The 16,810-nt window shown below is 38.3% G+C and overlaps 1 protein-coding gene across 2 annotated transcripts in view; it reads left to right on the forward strand.

Moving 5' to 3' along the window:
• The window catches only part of ADAMTS18 (ADAM metallopeptidase with thrombospondin type 1 motif 18), a 78,717-nt gene that overhangs the window by 23,599 nt on the left and 38,308 nt on the right, over positions 1-16,810 (forward strand). For both annotated transcript variants that reach the window (XM_074157936.1, XM_074157937.1), the window contains exons 4-10: positions 4,183-4,465; positions 8,069-8,268; positions 9,015-9,098; positions 10,089-10,248; positions 10,869-10,974; positions 14,505-14,642; positions 16,086-16,239. In XM_074157936.1, coding sequence (XP_074014037.1) covers positions 4,183-4,465; positions 8,069-8,268; positions 9,015-9,098; positions 10,089-10,248; positions 10,869-10,974; positions 14,505-14,642; positions 16,086-16,239 — 1,125 coding nt within the window. The remainder of the gene's footprint in view (positions 1-4,182; positions 4,466-8,068; positions 8,269-9,014; positions 9,099-10,088; positions 10,249-10,868; positions 10,975-14,504; positions 14,643-16,085; positions 16,240-16,810) is intronic.

Consider the following 16,810-nt stretch of genomic DNA (forward strand, 5'->3'; position numbering starts at 1 on the left):
AAATCCTTAACTCGCTGTCACTGCTGTTTCTTATGGAGGGTCTGTTTGCTGGAGATGCTGAAACCTCAAAATGAATTAGGTTTACAGGCTGATAAGCTGCCAAAGGCATCACTCAGAGCCTAAGGACATGGGGGGAGACAAATGAGAGCAGCCTTTGTGCTGTTCCAGTAAGAGGCCAATGAGATCTGTTAGAGACAGGTAGGATAGAGTGGAATTCTCAAACCATTCCATGGGGTTCTAAAATCCCTGGAAATTTCACCTGGTTTTGTATAGCTAAGATGAACTTTCAGTGGTTTAAAAAATTCTCCTTATTTTTCAGTTTATAATCCAACATCAATTAAATCATGAAGCAAATGTTTTATTATTATTTCCCTTGTCCAAATTTCATTTTGAGTTTCTTCCTCCTTTTGGAGCACACCAAGAAAACAGAACAAGTGCCTTACCTTGGTGATAACCCCCTGATACTGAGGAATTTCACAAAGACATATTGGATCTGAAAATTCCTTTAGCCCAGAGCTAAGCAAACACTTCATAACAAATAACAACTGGGAGGAATGTTGCCTTCTCATCCCTTCTCAACTTTTCTGCAAACAGACTGCAAGGTCTTCTAATTTATTGATTCAGAATTATTTGCTACCCAAACGGATCAACGTATGTCTTTCTGTTTACATGGAATATACCTTACAGAAAGACAGCAAATGTGTTGTGAGGGAAGAACAAGAGAACAGCAAATTCCAAGTGAGCAATCTCTTGGGTTTTCCTTCCCACCATATTCTCACAACTACTGCTATTATTAGTGATAGCCACGGTGGGAGAGAGAGGGAATAGACAAGAGTCCCTGGTCTTTTTCATGCTGTGTTGTCTAGACTCAGTAAAAATGTTAGATTTTGTCATTCTGCTTCCTCTCATGGTGTTCTTATAGGAGAGAATCTGAAATAAAAATGGAGTTTTGACCTATCTGACTCTCTCCTTGTTGGGTCCCAAACTCATGAAAGTTAATGGCAAGATATCATTGAGTTCAGATTCAAGGAAACTCACATTTATACTTAAAGCTATGCTGGCACTAGGAAGCCTAATGCATAAATTTCCATGACAGTTTTAACAGTATTTGTTCATCTACTGAAGATTTGAGCTGGATAAACATATTGCGTCTAACTCACAATTAGAGACATGTTCCATGTATTTGTAGAAAAAATTCCCAGAAACACTTTTTTAAATTTTAACACTTAAACTGCCCAGGAGTACAAACTAGCCAAAATCTGGCCTTCAAGAACCTGGAATTCCTTGGCAGTATAAGTTAGAAAAGATGATTCTGTGCTATTATCCTGCCTCTGTGCTCTGGCGATTCTCAGCTGGCTGATTTTGCAGCCAACACAACCAGAGCCACAGGCCACTTTGCTTTATCTAAGGCTAAAATTCAAGAACCTGCAAGAAAAGTATCTGGCAGTTATTGCCCAATTGCCCCCTTTGCAGCGATCCAGAGGATTGCGTCTCTGCCAGAAGCCAGGTCAGCATTCTCAGCATTACTTTGAAATTACCAGAGGTTATTTTCATGTGAATCCTTGAAACCATCCCATACCTGGGAGAAGTGGAAAATAGTCTGTGATTAAATGAGTGTCCAGACTGCTCTGTGACACGGCCCCTTTCTTCTTGACAACTTCATAAAACTAGATGTTATCAAAAAAGAAGGTATCTCTCATTCACACAACATTTTTCAATTTGGAGGATGTGTCTGATGTAAAACTCAAAGGGAAGAAGTCTTATTGGAGATTTAGGGTGAGTTCTTCTGGAAAAAAAAGTGAGTACATTTGTAAGGCACTCAATCAGCTACAGCCACTGCAAAGGTACAGCAATATACGTGCAGCACAGGGGCCAGAATTCAGTTCCCTCTTTTCCCCCCACCCTGAATTCTCAATCCACCGATATAATGTTAAATACAGAAATTACATTTGAGGCTGAAACTTGTGTACATCAGGGACAGTTTCTTACAGGAAAAAGTAGAACCCCCTTTGTTCCATATGGTTTGAATCATTTACAAAATGAATCCTACAGGAATAATTTCAGATGTGGAAACCTTTAAAATGGGGAAATAAAGAACAGATTCACTACTTTTCTGTTTTCCAGCTGAAAAAAAATAATTGTTTAGCAGTGCCCAGTTATCAGTGCACTCTCAGCAGATAAAGATTGCCTCTCAAAACCACTTTTAAATTGTGTGATGACACACATCATAAGGATTAAAATATTAGTCTTCTTCCCTACAGGAAAGTACTTTGTCATGACCAAATGTGATCTGACATTTGAAATATGCCAATTTATTGCAGTGAGCAGGCAACTTAAATTCTTGTCAATTATTTAAAGCCTGTTTCTTATTGACAGAGGCAATTTTAACCTTCATTTAGAATGTGAAGTAGATATAGGCTGAAATATGTAATTATGAATTCATGTTGAAGAAAAGAGAGGGCAAATTGTTAATCTGAATATCATCTATGTTTGTTTTCATATTATTCTTCAGGAGGAAATTAGACCCTCCCAGTTTATAATATGGAATCTCTTCTACTGTCAAAATAAAGATCACTATGATTTTATGAGTGTTATTATTAGGCCCCTGTGAAAGATGCTTTTATTGGGGAGTACTGTGAAGATACCTCTGGTTTGGAAGACAGAAGTGAATTTCCGTGAAAAGGTCATAACGTTTGACTATAGGCTTACAAAAACCTATATGTCTCTAATAAATCTTTTCAGCTGGAATATAGTAAAAGTCAATTTTAGCATTAGCTTAGTAAATAGTTAAAGCTGCAAAGATTTCATATGTAAGTTTCTATTTTCACTTGCTTTTCATTTTCTCTTGAGTTTTTCTCAGGGGAAACAGTTCTGAAAGTGCAGAAAATTCCAAAAATCCTGAAGAAATACAATGCTTACACTAGGCCTTCAGACTGCTCTCCTTCGATACCCTTGGCATTTTGATGCTAGGGGTTTAGGCTAAAGAAAAGCATCCATTTCAGAAAGAAATAGGTGATACATGTGTAATATGTGCATTTTCAAAGAATACGTTTTGAGGAAGGAAGCAGAATCATGATCAAGAGGACTTAAGATGTCGGGCAAGATGGTTTGCAATTGACAGTTGTTTGTCTGCACATGTTTTTCTGAAGCCTAAGAGATATATAGTCCTCGTGGGATGTCAATTTTGGCAGGAAGGTGTTGGCACATGGTAGAGCCTCGTTGATCCAAAACAAAAATCTGTATCTAGTATTATGTATATAATGTAATAGAATTACCTGATGAAACTTCTTCTCAGTTTTTGACTTGGTAAAAAAGAGTGTTTATTACAACATGTTTTACAAAACCAAGAAATGAAATAAAATTATAACTGATTAATGAGCTGCATGGAAATACTTCCTCAGTGCCACCCACATTTCCCTGGCCCTGATCCTGGAAACACTTCATCACATGTGCAGTTTTATGCACAGATACTATGTGAAAAATACAGTGTAGTTTTCCCATACTTACTTCTGTCTTTCAGGGAACCAAGAAGGAAAACAACCAGATACTTGCTTTCACTGATCAGTTTGCTCTTGTAGGAGGGCATAAATCTTAAACTGCCTTTATAAGGATTAAATTGCAGGGAGTTGATTACTGAATGATACTACTGAAACGTTCAGATGCTTCAACTTTGTGCTGCTGTACCGTAATGCGCTTACGTTTCTATGTAGAGTAACTTTAAGTCTGGGATTCACGTCTGGTAATACCTTGTTCTGAAAAAAACCTGACTCTTAATTCAAATATTTTGTTTTACTAATGTATGCGTTTATTAGAAGTTGCATTTTGCAAAAGCATTTTCTTTTTATGTGAGATTGTATATCCTGTACACAAACACGCATACAAAAGATCTATACTGTGAAGAATGGATTAGTATTGCATATGAAATTCTTCATGGTACTGTGTGAAGGTGCTATGCTGCCAGTCCCACAACATTCTTGTTTTGTTTGTTACCAAATGTGAAATCTGGTCATCTCCAAAGTGAAAAAATGCGTACTTTAATTGGGAAGACCATCCAGATTCTATCTTGAGTAAGATATTATCTTACTCTGGGCTTTGAAGGGAGATCATTGTAACAGCTGGTGTGTTCCAGCTGTGAACTTTGACAGTCTTTTCTCTAACTTGTGGTGGTGTTTCTTTTTTTAGTCAGGTTTGATAAGGACACGGAAGATCGAGTTCCTTATATCTCCATTACCTCAGCAGCTAGCACAGGAGCACAACTACACGTCACCCGCTGGACACCATCCTCATGTACTATACAAACGAACCGCAGAAGAGAAGGTGCACCGGTACACAGTAGAGTCCAATCCCAAATACTTTTCTTTTGGTCATCACAGAATTCACACTTCCCACAAGTATCATGCTCAAGCGAATGGTTACCACCATGGAAGGTTTCAAAAGCAACATTTTTGTGGACGTCGCAAGAAATGTATGTAAGGAAACTTTCTCTCCTTGTTTGAGATAGTGGCTCTTAGAGACTGTATGGTGATTCTGAGGTGTGGTTTATAGTCACCTTTGTGAGGCAGACATAACATTTTTAAATTATACATTTCTAATTGAAATAGATATGAGAAACTTGATCATTCCTTTAAACTGATGTCATCATCTGTTTTAGTAAGCCACCGGAATTGCTGTTTGGTTTTCTTATTCTCTACCTAGATTAAAAGATCCCTTGCCTGATTTTTTTTGACATTGACGTAGTTTTCAGTAAGCAATTCTGGTTTAGGTTCTGCTTTTGCAAAGTGATGGATGCCAAGTCCCTGAACTGCCCTCTGTTAGTTTGGGGGTATATAACTAATTAGGCTTGAAGATGGAGGAAAAAATCTTCCAAGTCATTTTTTTTCTGTGAGGACAGAGAATAAGTCTTTCAGAACTCACCATTTGATAATGAAATTTTCAGCAACGGAGGTCTTCAAAAGCAACCTCCCATGTAAATTGTTTAAATAAGATTTTGGAATCACCTCTTAAAAAACATATTGGAATACGTTATCCTGCCAAGGTCTATTCCGAGTCCTTCATTAGGCCCTCAAATTGCAGAACATTTTAGAGCCCCCTTGGACCCTTATCTGTACTTAAAGCATTCGGTTGGTTCTTTTTCAAAGCTGAGCTGCTTCTGAACTGAGTTTCTTAATGAGGGTCTCCAGGACTGCACACAGTATTAAAACAGTCTCACTCCAGTTATATTCTTCCAACTTCCTACTAGAGTTCTGAGAAAATGAGCAGGTTCCTTTTCCAAAAGGCATGTAAGGAAAAAAGAGAAAAACAAACAGAAGGGAAGGAATAGAAAGGAGGTAGTGGAAAAGGTGGCTGGCTGAGACTGAGGCCTGTTTGAGGCCTGAAAACTGCTTATTGAAATTTGACTGCTGCTTCAAACATCCTTCTCCCTAGATTTGAAAGCTGGACCTCAAATGCCAGATACACGAGCTATATATAATTCAACCTGTAAACAATTGCTTTCTGATGCAGTTCAAAACTACCTCATTGCATACTCCCTTTCCCTCCTGTCTGCTTTTCCTGCCGCAGTGCAGAGGGTAACGGTGCTGTTAGCTCAGCTGCTCTGCAGTCTTTTATTTTCTTTGCATTGTCCACTGTGGTCTTGCGCCTTTATTTACTGTACCCCCTGTGACTGCTTGTCCAAAATCAGAATTATTCATGTCCTCTTGATGTTTTACATGTTGCTTATCCCTATAATAAATGAGTGCATTTTGAACAGTGTATTTTCATAACCTCCTGGGATGTGAGAAGATATTACCATTATTCTGTCTTATAAATGAGATGCACAGACACAGGAGATGTCAAAAATAACCATTGCTTCTGGGTACCAAATCGATAAACTGAGTTTATCTTTAAAATACTTATCAGAATATGTGTTTCTGTAACTGTATATATGTATCTATATATTCAGTAATTTCAGTTACAACTATGAGTTGTTAGCTGCATATTCGAGCTGGGTTTATGTTACATGAAGAACACGCAATTAGCACCCAACTGTGATGAGTTTAGTGTAAGTGATTTACCCATCATTGCTTTGGAACTCAGTGTCAGTTGCATTGTTAGAATCCGATTAAGCAAGATTGCATTTAATTACCTTAACCATGAAACTGTTTCTTTTCACAACCTGCAGTCTTTCACTTCATGTCGTAAAAACCTGTAACCTTCTGAGAGAAAGGAAGGAGGAGTTCTGAAAAATAACAACCTATTTCCATACCCAGCCTTGATTAATCTATAGAGCAAGTGGATCTCGTGTTCACTGAATGAATGCAGTCCTACGAATAAAATGATGTGTCATCGTTTAATTGACTAGGGGCAAATATAGGATGTAGAAGAAAAACATATCACTTGAGTAAAGACAACACCCCTTCTGTGAGTAAAATCCAGTCTGGTCACCTGGAATAGAAAATTTCAGCTTGACTGAACAAAGGCATTGAGAATGCAGTCTTACGGAAGGCAGTCCTCCGCTGGTAGCTCTGCCTAGTCAAGGCTAATTTATCCTAACCTAAGAATGAATCCAAGCTTGCTGAAAAGTAACAGGGAAGAGCAGGCTGACACTTAAAGTGTCATAACAGTCCCACTCACTGTCTTCTAAAATTTCATATACTGGCAATTTGTAAGCACTAGAGAAGCCAGTTAATCATCTTTCAAACTCTTCTTCACAATCTAAATGTTTTTAGATCATGAGAATTGACTGGACTGTAGTTAGTAAATCGTGCTTGTGACTTTGCTGCTGCTTAGGTTTTATTAGTAGCAGTGAAGTTAACTCAAGAGCAAAACTCCACTGCTCATGGGTTTATGAGTCAAATGCCTTGAAGTTGTCTTGCCTTCAAAATAGTACGTGGAAGCTGATGTGCCTTGAATTGAACGCTTCGCTCTTGGGTGAGGCATGTTGTCATGTTTTGAGGTGCTTCCAGAAGTGCTTGTAAAGGACAATTGTTTATAATCAGTGATACATTTGAAAATCTACTAGCACAGTCACTTGCAATGTTAAATATAGTTCAGAGAAACTTAGTTCTCAAAAGTAGATCACTGTTGTACATTCTGTGGTATTCTTGATTTCCCACTTTGGCATGGAAGGAAGTAGCGTCTGTTTTAGCTCTGTTGTTGGAATAACTTTCTGATGAGGCACAGGCAGGATTTTTTAATTACCTGAGGCTCCCTCACTTGTGTCATGTTACATCCTGTAATGTTGTTCCTGTTGTTATCCAAATAGTATGTTAAAGTGGTTTTTGAGTTAATTCCTGATGCAAAGGCAGTGCAGGTTCATGCAAAAGAAGCTATGAATAACAGGAGCATTATAGGATGTAGGACATAGATTTCTTTCCACATTTCCTGGCTCCCTGAAGAAATGGAGTAGAGCCCATTCTCTGGCCTTGCCATTGACCATGGTACACAATCACAGAGGGAAAACATGCACCCTGACACTGGGGTGTGCAGGCTGGACGCACGTATCCTGTTGTCAGGCCCTCCTTGCTGTTGCCTGACATTTCCCTATACTCTGTAAATATGTTCCCAGCAGGAATAATCTCAGTGGTAAGTTCTCCTTACTGACATCAGAAGGCTGATGTCAATCACAATAGCAGGCTGGCAGGAATCTCACTTGTGGTGTGTGTCTGCTTTCTGTACTGACTGTGGGCATCTGTTGTGGAAAGGAGTTTTTTACCAACTGCTATGTAAGTAGCACATGCCAAACACCTCAGGAAGTTATCAAAAGGAAGGAAAAATACAGATATTCTGTTAAAAATTCTGTGTGTACTTTTTGCAACAGATGCTACCATTTTATTAGATTAATTCCTTATTTTAAACTGCTTATTGCATATGAATGTGGTTCTCCCATTTCCTTCTCTCCCTGTAGCCATCCTTCCCTCAGCAATGAATCAGGTCTTTTTTAATAAATATACAAGAACTTAGCCATAAGTATTAAATCACATGCTGTAAAAATAATCTAAAGCTCTAAACTTCTGATGCTTCATTTTCTGATGAAACTGTTCATGGGTGATCTGAACCCTTTCCAAAACTGAGTTATATCTCCTTTTAGATGCACCTAAGCCACCCACAGAAGAGACATACATTCGCTCAGATGAGTATGGGACTTCTTCAAGGTTCAAAAGATCATCTGCTAAAATCCAGAAAAATGGAAGTCTAAATGTTGAAACCCTTGTTGTGGCAGATAAAAAAATGTTGGAGAAACATGGCAAGGAAAATGTAACAACATACATCTTAACAGTTATGAATATGGTAAGATGTGCCGTAACTGAAGTATGTTTTCCCTGTTGAATACTGTTATGTCAGAGTAGGATCTTTCGTTAGACAAATACTGATACCAAAAAGAGCAGGGACACCTTACACAAGCCTTTCTTCAAGCCTCATGTAATGCATTACAAAAAGCTCTTTAAAAATACGTCCCTAGGTTCTCACAGCTCTGGTAACAGTATTGTAGGCTAAACAAAAATTTAAAAATAGTAAAATATTTAAAATGTTAAATTTTAAAACACTTCTAACGTAGCACGAAAAAGGCAGGTACTCTGAAACTTTCGTTTCATTTAGTATCATGGAGCTTAGTCTGTTTTGTCTGATGTCTCCCCTTGAAACAAAAATTTGTTTGAGAAAGCACAAATTTATTTTGAGAAAAGTAATTTAACTAGAAATATGTTTTCCTTTGTGGCTTTGCTCTTTAGTTTTGTTCTACAAAACTTGAACTTGAACTTTGAACTTGATTACACTTGATCCAGGAGACCAAGGACAGAACAAAGCCCACTGAAATCAGTAGAAGGTTTTCAAGTCTTTTGAATAAGTGTAGTGGTTTGGGGCACAATTCTTCTGGGTTAAGCTCTTTTGGATTAATTCTGCAAGGTTTAAAACTCCATTAATTTGTATTGAAAATTGAAGCCCAATGTAATAACTCAATAAATACATTTAGTCTATTTAAAAAGAAAAACACATTATACATGTGGATGATATTTCCTCTTCAATAATTATTGCAGGTCTCTAGTCTGTTTAAAGATGGAACAATTGGAAGTGATATAAACATTATAGTTGTGAGCCTTCTTCTTTTGGAACAAGAGCCTGTAAGTTGTGTCAGAATTTTTTGTGTGGTATATACGTCATTTGCTACTGTTCACAGGGAGTACTGGGTGTGCCCATGTTACGTACTTGAACTTTTATTAGAGGTTTCTTAAGACATACAGCATGAGAAGATTAAAATCACACACACACACCCAAATCACACTTTCTGCATTTCAGTACTCGGGTTTTGATACTAAAATCTTCATTTCATATAAATGTTCTTTAGAAACAATGAAATGCTTCCAGTAAGATAAAACTTAACAATTGCCAGCATTTCCTTTAACAGTAATGGCTGGAATGAGAAATCTACTTAAGAAGTGTTTAAATAAATAAAAAGATTTTGAACTGGGCTTTCCAGGATGTGTTCCTCAGTAACATGCTCTAACATGCTGTGGGCAGTCCTGCTTCGGCAGGGGAGTTGGACTAGATGTTCTCTATGGTCCCTTCCAACTCTAAAAAAATTCAGTGAAATTCAGTGAAGTTCAGTGATGATCAGAAGGGGGAAGGAGTCAGAAGTCCCAAGCTGAAAATAACATGTAACAAAAGGTGGGAGTGGAGCCAATTCTTTTGCCAAGGGTGCTGAGACAAAAGAAGACAAAATCTGTGTTGACGAAAAGAAATTTGTGATAGGTTGATCTACTTGGATAATAATTTTACTCCACAGAAATCTCCAAGTATTTTAATCACAAGGTTAAAAATGGTTTAGTGTTCAGCTTTATCAGGAATCAAATATATTTGTACACTGTAATTCCAACCACTGACTTTGAAAATATCTATGTGTCTAGGGAGAGGTGCAGTTTTATTTTACATTTGTAATAGATTCACTCATCAACTGAATCATTCATCACAGAGAGTTAATGTGGGAATACAGAAGTTTATGTAGAACGAATCTGAAAAAGTAATTCCTTTTTCCCTAACCAACTCTTATTTTTCCAATCACCTTTCTCAAGTACTGGAAGCACCTTATTTCTGTGTCTGTGAATTATCTGCAGGGTGGATTACTGATTAACCACCATGCGGACCAGTCGCTGAACAGCTTCTGCCAATGGCAATCTGCCCTGGTTGGGAAGAATGGAAAGCGCCATGACCATGCCATCTTGCTTACAGGTTTTGATATCTGCTCTTGGAAAAATGAGCCCTGTGATACTTTAGGTATGATTTGAAAACACATTCTGTGAAACTCGTGGGTGTCATCTTGATTGACAGAGACTGAAATATTTTAAAATAAAAAAGTCCATTTTTGCACATAATGTTAGCCTTCTTGAAGAGGAAAGAACAGTATTGTTTTTACGTATTTGTCTTTAAGGTACCTAGAAGAAAAAGAGTATTACTGGTATCATTGCCCCAGAAAAAGTGGCAAAATAAGCTATCTGAAGACATCCTTCTGGATTGTCACCTCTTCAAGGAATATTTTTGACTTCGATAATATATCTGAGATGCTCTGATTTATTTTTTTTTTCTTTTTATGACTACTTGCCCTTTTAGAATGGGATTCCTCCCTAATTTGGGAGCAGTAAAGACACGACGGGGGGAAAGAATAATCTTAACAAGTAAAGTGTATTTCGGGAGGGGAGGTTTGAATTATACTTCTTATACAGGAGTCCCTTTATTGTCAAATAAAAGTCTGCTGTAATTCTTTCATGATAAACCTGATGCAGTAGACAACCATCTTCATGCACCACAATAGACTGGCTTGTTGGGACCAGTGCAGATGATATATGTATTTGGAATTCTGTAGAGCAACAAGCTATTCTGCTGCTTCCTTCCTTCAGGATTTGCACCTATCAGTGGCATGTGCAGCAAATACCGTAGTTGCACCATTAATGAAGATACAGGCCTTGGACTGGCTTTTACAATTGCTCATGAATCTGGACACAAGTAAGTTTCATAAGTCTTACATGCTCCTTCTATAAATAAATATTTAAGTGAATGGAAACATAACACCAGTTAATATAAAAGGTTAAATATGGATAATTTATAGAGAACTATATATGATTACAATATATAGAGCATCCAGTTAATGCATTTGCCTTATTAAATATCATCTCTTCAACAATTGTGAAAATAAGCATTGTGGGATTTTGATCGATTCTGCTGCCATAGGCAGAGGGGACCTTATTCTGATACAGGTACCTCACAAATATTTCTAATTTGACAGGAAACTACAAGCGATTTTAGGCCAAACAGAGTCAAGACTCTTCACTCAGAGGTGTGTTCTTTAGCATGGTGAATCAGCTGCTCAGGGTGCTTTCCTTTTATATTCTTTTTTTACTTTTGACATTTTATATATTTATATATTCCAGGTGATAACCAGAACAAACAGTAAAAGCTGACAACAATAATCTACAAGTTTCCCACGCTGCTGCCATGTTCTGGTAGACAAATTGTTTTTAGTATCACTGTGGTTGCTCCAAAAAGAGAAAGGACACTGCAGTTGACAGTATGGAGAAATGATCTCTCCGAGTCTCTTACAGGTTCCTTTCCCAGAAGACCTGGTGTTTCATAGGATCTGGCAGCCATTCATTCCATCCAACCTGTCCTCCTTTGTTCTCTCTACTATTTCATGTGTGATTTGACTAAAAACAGCCGTTATGGTGGTTTCTGCCTTTCTGTGTCTATATCCATTGGATTTCCATTTGATTTCTATGGTAATGGAACTGTAATTTTCCTAAGAACTTGTCGTCTCTCAAACAAAATCAGTAATAATCTTCCATGGAGCTTCAGCTGTTCTCTGAATCGTTGAATTAAATCTAAAGAAGATGATTAGGTTTTGCTATCCTGTTTTTTTCCCCAATAATTTTTCACAACTTTTTGCACGGTTTTGCTTTTCAGTTTCACCATAGCTCAAGCTGGAGTCTGTCTAACCACTGGCAGTGTAGAAGCATATCTTCTCTATGTGGTACAAACCTGAAATCAAGGGTGAGATAGAACATGGGCATAGGATCTTTATTTTGTGCAGCAATGTTACTGCACAGAGTATCTTTGAAAAGTGGTGGTACTGTATTCTGCTGTTTGGTCACGGCATGAATCCTTCCTATTCTGCGTGACTGAATCAGGACTATTTAGTTTTCATTGTACAAATATGCTCTACAGTATATACTATGACCTAATGTCTACATGAGTGACCCTTTCAGAGGTTTCTGTACATCTGAAGGGAAACAAGGAATTAAAGAATAATCCAGCTACTAGTGAAGCCCGTGGGAATTGTGCCAACGCTTTCAATGGGACCAAACATGTAAAATATATATTGTTTGATCCTCCTGTCACACTGATACAATTTCACTGACCTCAGTACATTTTTAATACCCTTCGAACAGTATTAGGAGAAAGTCAGGACCAGAAGTTATTTTTCAAGAATTATCCCCTTTAGTCTCTTAATGTCCTTCCTTCCTGTTTATTTTCTTATTTGCTTTGAGAGATTATGCTTGGAATTTTTTTAATGTTGGGTTTTTTTTTTCTTTTTCACCACTGCCTTTGATTCTCATATTATTCAGCCTTTCTTTGGTTTACTTCCATACTCCTGTCTAATAAAATGCATCTTACCTCCTGGAAAAAAATCTGTGCCAGATACAAAAAGTCTTTATTATCATTTGTTCGTGTTCCTGAGACTGCCTAGTACGTGATGTAAGACAGCAGAATTCAGTCTCTGTGATACAGAGATTCCTGGAAGCAAAAAAACCTGTGACAGCCTTGGAGGTGCTGTGAATATATTAACCTAAGGATTTCATAGTCAGAGAATATTGTATATTGTATAGATCACACTCTGTGATCCACTGAGTAGCTTCAGTTGTTACACCTTTTTATGGTTTTCTCTTGTTTTTACCTGAAAGCTTGACAGCTCCTTTGGGAGTGCAGAGCCCATTGTGTCAGTGGGCATACAAACTGTGGATTCTTTGGCTGCAATGTATGTGAACAAAGTTCGTATTTTATACAGGATTCTAAAATACTAGTTCAGTTGGGATTTTCTCTGTCCATTTATAGAAAAAGCCCATATATTTTAGCAAGTTTGGAGCCTCAGCTGGTGGCAACATATGCAGTATTTCTGATGAGCCTGCAATGATTTATAACAGCAGAGGATCGAGTCCAGTAAATTAGATATTCCCTGCATGTGCACAGATTACATTCATAAAGTCACCAATGTACTACAATGTTAAAGTAACAGATTATGAAACTTCTATTCAAAACACATTGAAATTCACAGCTGTCCTGTACAGTGAGTAAATATAAAACAGTGAAAGGAAAAAAACCATGGAAAATTAGCTTTATTATAACCATAGGCTCCACATAATTTGTCATTTTTAATGTGGTTTTTATTATTGTGTATTATTCTTTATATTATCCTAACACCTCTCCTCCTGAAAGCAGGGCCTGGTGGTGCTGCAGACTGAGCAAAGCACCCAACAAGAGGCAATATTCCCGCTACAGAGGTTACAGTCTAGACAAAGTTACTGACAGTGTATAACAAAGGCAAGGAAAAGAAAGTGATTTACCTGAGATAATATAGCAAGTTAGTGGCCAGAATTAGGAAAAGAATAATATTTTTATATTCATACTTTGTATTGTATTCATTCAATGCCACTTCTTTTGCCACAGATGGAATGCAGCTATGTAGCTCTTCCCTCCTATTAGGAGGACAGTGATGTTATATTCTCACAGCTGTGTAACACTGATATTTCCCTGGATTCTGATCTCCACACCATTCATCTCAACAGGCATTACCACTAGGCAAAGAAAGGCTCAGACTGCATGTGTGTTTTAAACTGATAAATTTATAGGCAGGTACGAGTAAATGCTCAGAGGGCTGGAGCCGCTCTGCTGTGAGGGTTAGGGTTGTTCAGCCTGGAGAAGAGAAGGCTCCAGGGAGACCTTATAACGGCCTTCCAATACCTAAAGGGGGATTATAAGAAAGATGGGCTTAAACTTTTGAGCAGGGCCTGCTGCAATAGGACAAGGGGTAATGGTTTTAAACTAAAAAAGGGAAGATTTAGACTAGATATAAGGAAGAAATTTTTTACAGTGAGGGTGGTAAGACACTGGCCCAGGTTGCCCAGAGAGGTGGTAGATACCCCATCCCTGGAAACATTCCAGGTCAGACTGGACAGGGCTCTGAGCAACCTGATCTAGTTGAAGGTGTCCCTGCCCATTGCAGGGGGGTTGGACTAGATGACCTTTAAAGGTCCCTTCCAACCCAAACTGTTCTATGATTCTATGATACATATTGTTTCATACTAATAGTCATTTGTACGGTGCATGTGTTTTCATCCCTTTGGAATGAAAGGGATGAATTCCACATTCCCTGTGGACTTTGAGCATAGAGCTGTTACCCAGAAAGTGTTTCTTCTGCCCCAAATTGTCTTTTGCTTCTGATTAACCTCAATTTTCACTCTCACACCTGGTTCTCTTTTCAGCTTTGGTATGATTCATGATGGAGAAGGAAATCCTTGTAGAAAAGCTGAGGGTAATATTATGTCTCCCACACTCACAGGAAACAATGGAGTGTTTTCTTGGTCAGTATGCAGCAGGCAGTATCTCAACAAATTTCTCAGGTAGGTCAGATGTAAATCTGGGCCGGTGCCAGGGAATGTATCTTTAGTAACTGGGCTTGAACTCTTGAACAGACATAAAAATTACTTAAGTGTGAAATTCACCTCTTTTAAAATGTACTGAAACCCGTGCACTGTTTGAGCCCACACACTTGGACTTATGAAGCGTATAGCTGGTATGGCATAGAAGTGGTTTTTTCCTGCCTCATTTCAAAAGAAGGAATTTCGCCCTCCGTGGATATCCTGCAGTAATGACTGGCATATCATTCTTTCCCAGGCATTCCTGTCAGCAGCTGAGTTTATTAGAGAATTAGTAGGAAGTGAACACAAAAGAGGGCAGACACAGTGGTACCAAAGTCATTACAAAATGTAAATTAACATTAGTGGCCTTTCTCACTGGAGTTTCTCTCTTGATCTAGCTCTTGTCACGAGTAAGGACATTTTACATTTGTCATATACTGTTTCTGGGGGGAATAGAAAGGAAAAAAAGAAAGATATCTAGCATGTTGGCATTACTCAGTGATGCATTTAAATGAACTGGTTTTTTGGTCTGTGTTTAATGTCATCAGAACTGCAGTCCTGTACAACTTCCCTTTTATTTTTTTTGTCATACATAGGTAGGCTGTACATCATTACTAAAAAATTTGTAAGCGGTACTAAGAACCCAGACCCAAACCAGCCATTTTACGTGTTAATTCCTTAGAGTGAGAATCACGCTCCTAGATAGGTCTGTGGATCTGATCCTTGGATTCCAAGTTAGTATCTCAGAGCAGCAGGAAAGGTGACAGAGTTCTGGTGATTTTGTTCTGCTGCAACGATGCAACATAGTCTGAGTACCTGAGTAAATTGCAAACTCAACAGTCACATAAGCCCTCCAGCGTGCAGCATGGTCCAAGAGACTTACACTTGGATGATAAATCCAGTGTAGTCACCTTCTGTACGCATAGATGGGTTCTCAAGCATGTACAAAGGAAAAAAGTAGACCATAGGGTACTTTTTGGTATTAAGCTGGACACAGCCAACCCAAAGCAGCCGAGCTGCAGCAGCCTTCTGTTTGTCCACACCAAGCGAATGCTGAAATGAGGCAGTGTGCCTGTTGATTCCTGGTTTTGGGAATCCATTGAAGGGAAAGAAGCAGACTAGACCACCTTGTTCTTGGTTACACAGGAATAATGGGAGGAAGAGAATTTGACGTCCTTCTTTCTTGTTGTCACAACAGTCCTAAAGCCTGAAAATTCCTGCTTCCTTAAAAGTTGGCAGGTCAGGCTACCAACAAGATGCTAGGATCTTTTGGCTCCTGCAGGCAGATACTCTCATTTCAGTGCATACCTCTAAAGCTAGTTAAAGGTACTGTATAGCGTATTATGTGTTTTTGCTGGTCTGTAGCAAATTAAAATATTTTGATATAAAGATCATAGTCATGATTAATATACATTCTCATTATAGTACAGCTCAAGCTGCCTGCCTGATTGATGAACCTAAGCAAACAGGACAGTATAAATACCCTGACAAACTGCCAGGGCAGATCTATGATGCTGATACCCAGTGCAAATGGCAATTTGGAATGAAAGCAAAACTGTGCAACCTCAGCTTTGTAAAGGTACCTATGGATATACTTTTGAAAACTTAAAATTATATTAGAGAACTGCAGTACACTAAATAAGTACAAGTAATACAGTGTTCTTCAGAGGCCTGGGCTATTTCTCTACCTTATCTTGCTTGGCAATTTGCTTTGAAGGTACTGGCCTGTTTTGAGGAATATCTAAATCCGAGGGGAGTTTCAGAAAGAAATGTGTTCTCTCCAGGAGTCACAAGGAGTGCAGCCGAATATGTAAGACCCACGAGCCCTTGCCTGCCGTGCTAAGGAAATGAGCAGGCAGCAGACTTCTGATCAAAACTTGCATGGGGTGGGGGGTAAAAAGGCCTAAATTTCTTGTGTTTTGTTTTACCCATGCATTGACAGCAAAGTCTGGAAAAGATCTAAAGAGTTATTTTAGAACAATAAAAATGTAACTTATACTGTTGTCTTCGTGATGAAGGATTAATTTAGGTTAACCCATTATTTTAGTGACTGCTGCACTCCTTGCTGGTCTCTTCAGAGAAGACGTTTTATTAAATAATCTGGAGTGCTCATTCTGAAAAGCAGTATTGTCATTTCTTTTACTCCTCTT

The sequence above is a fragment of the Numenius arquata genome, chromosome 13, assembly GCF_964106895.1.
Source record: "Numenius arquata chromosome 13, bNumArq3.hap1.1, whole genome shotgun sequence".
In the NCBI taxonomy this organism is placed as follows: Eukaryota; Metazoa; Chordata; class Aves; order Charadriiformes; family Scolopacidae; genus Numenius; species Numenius arquata.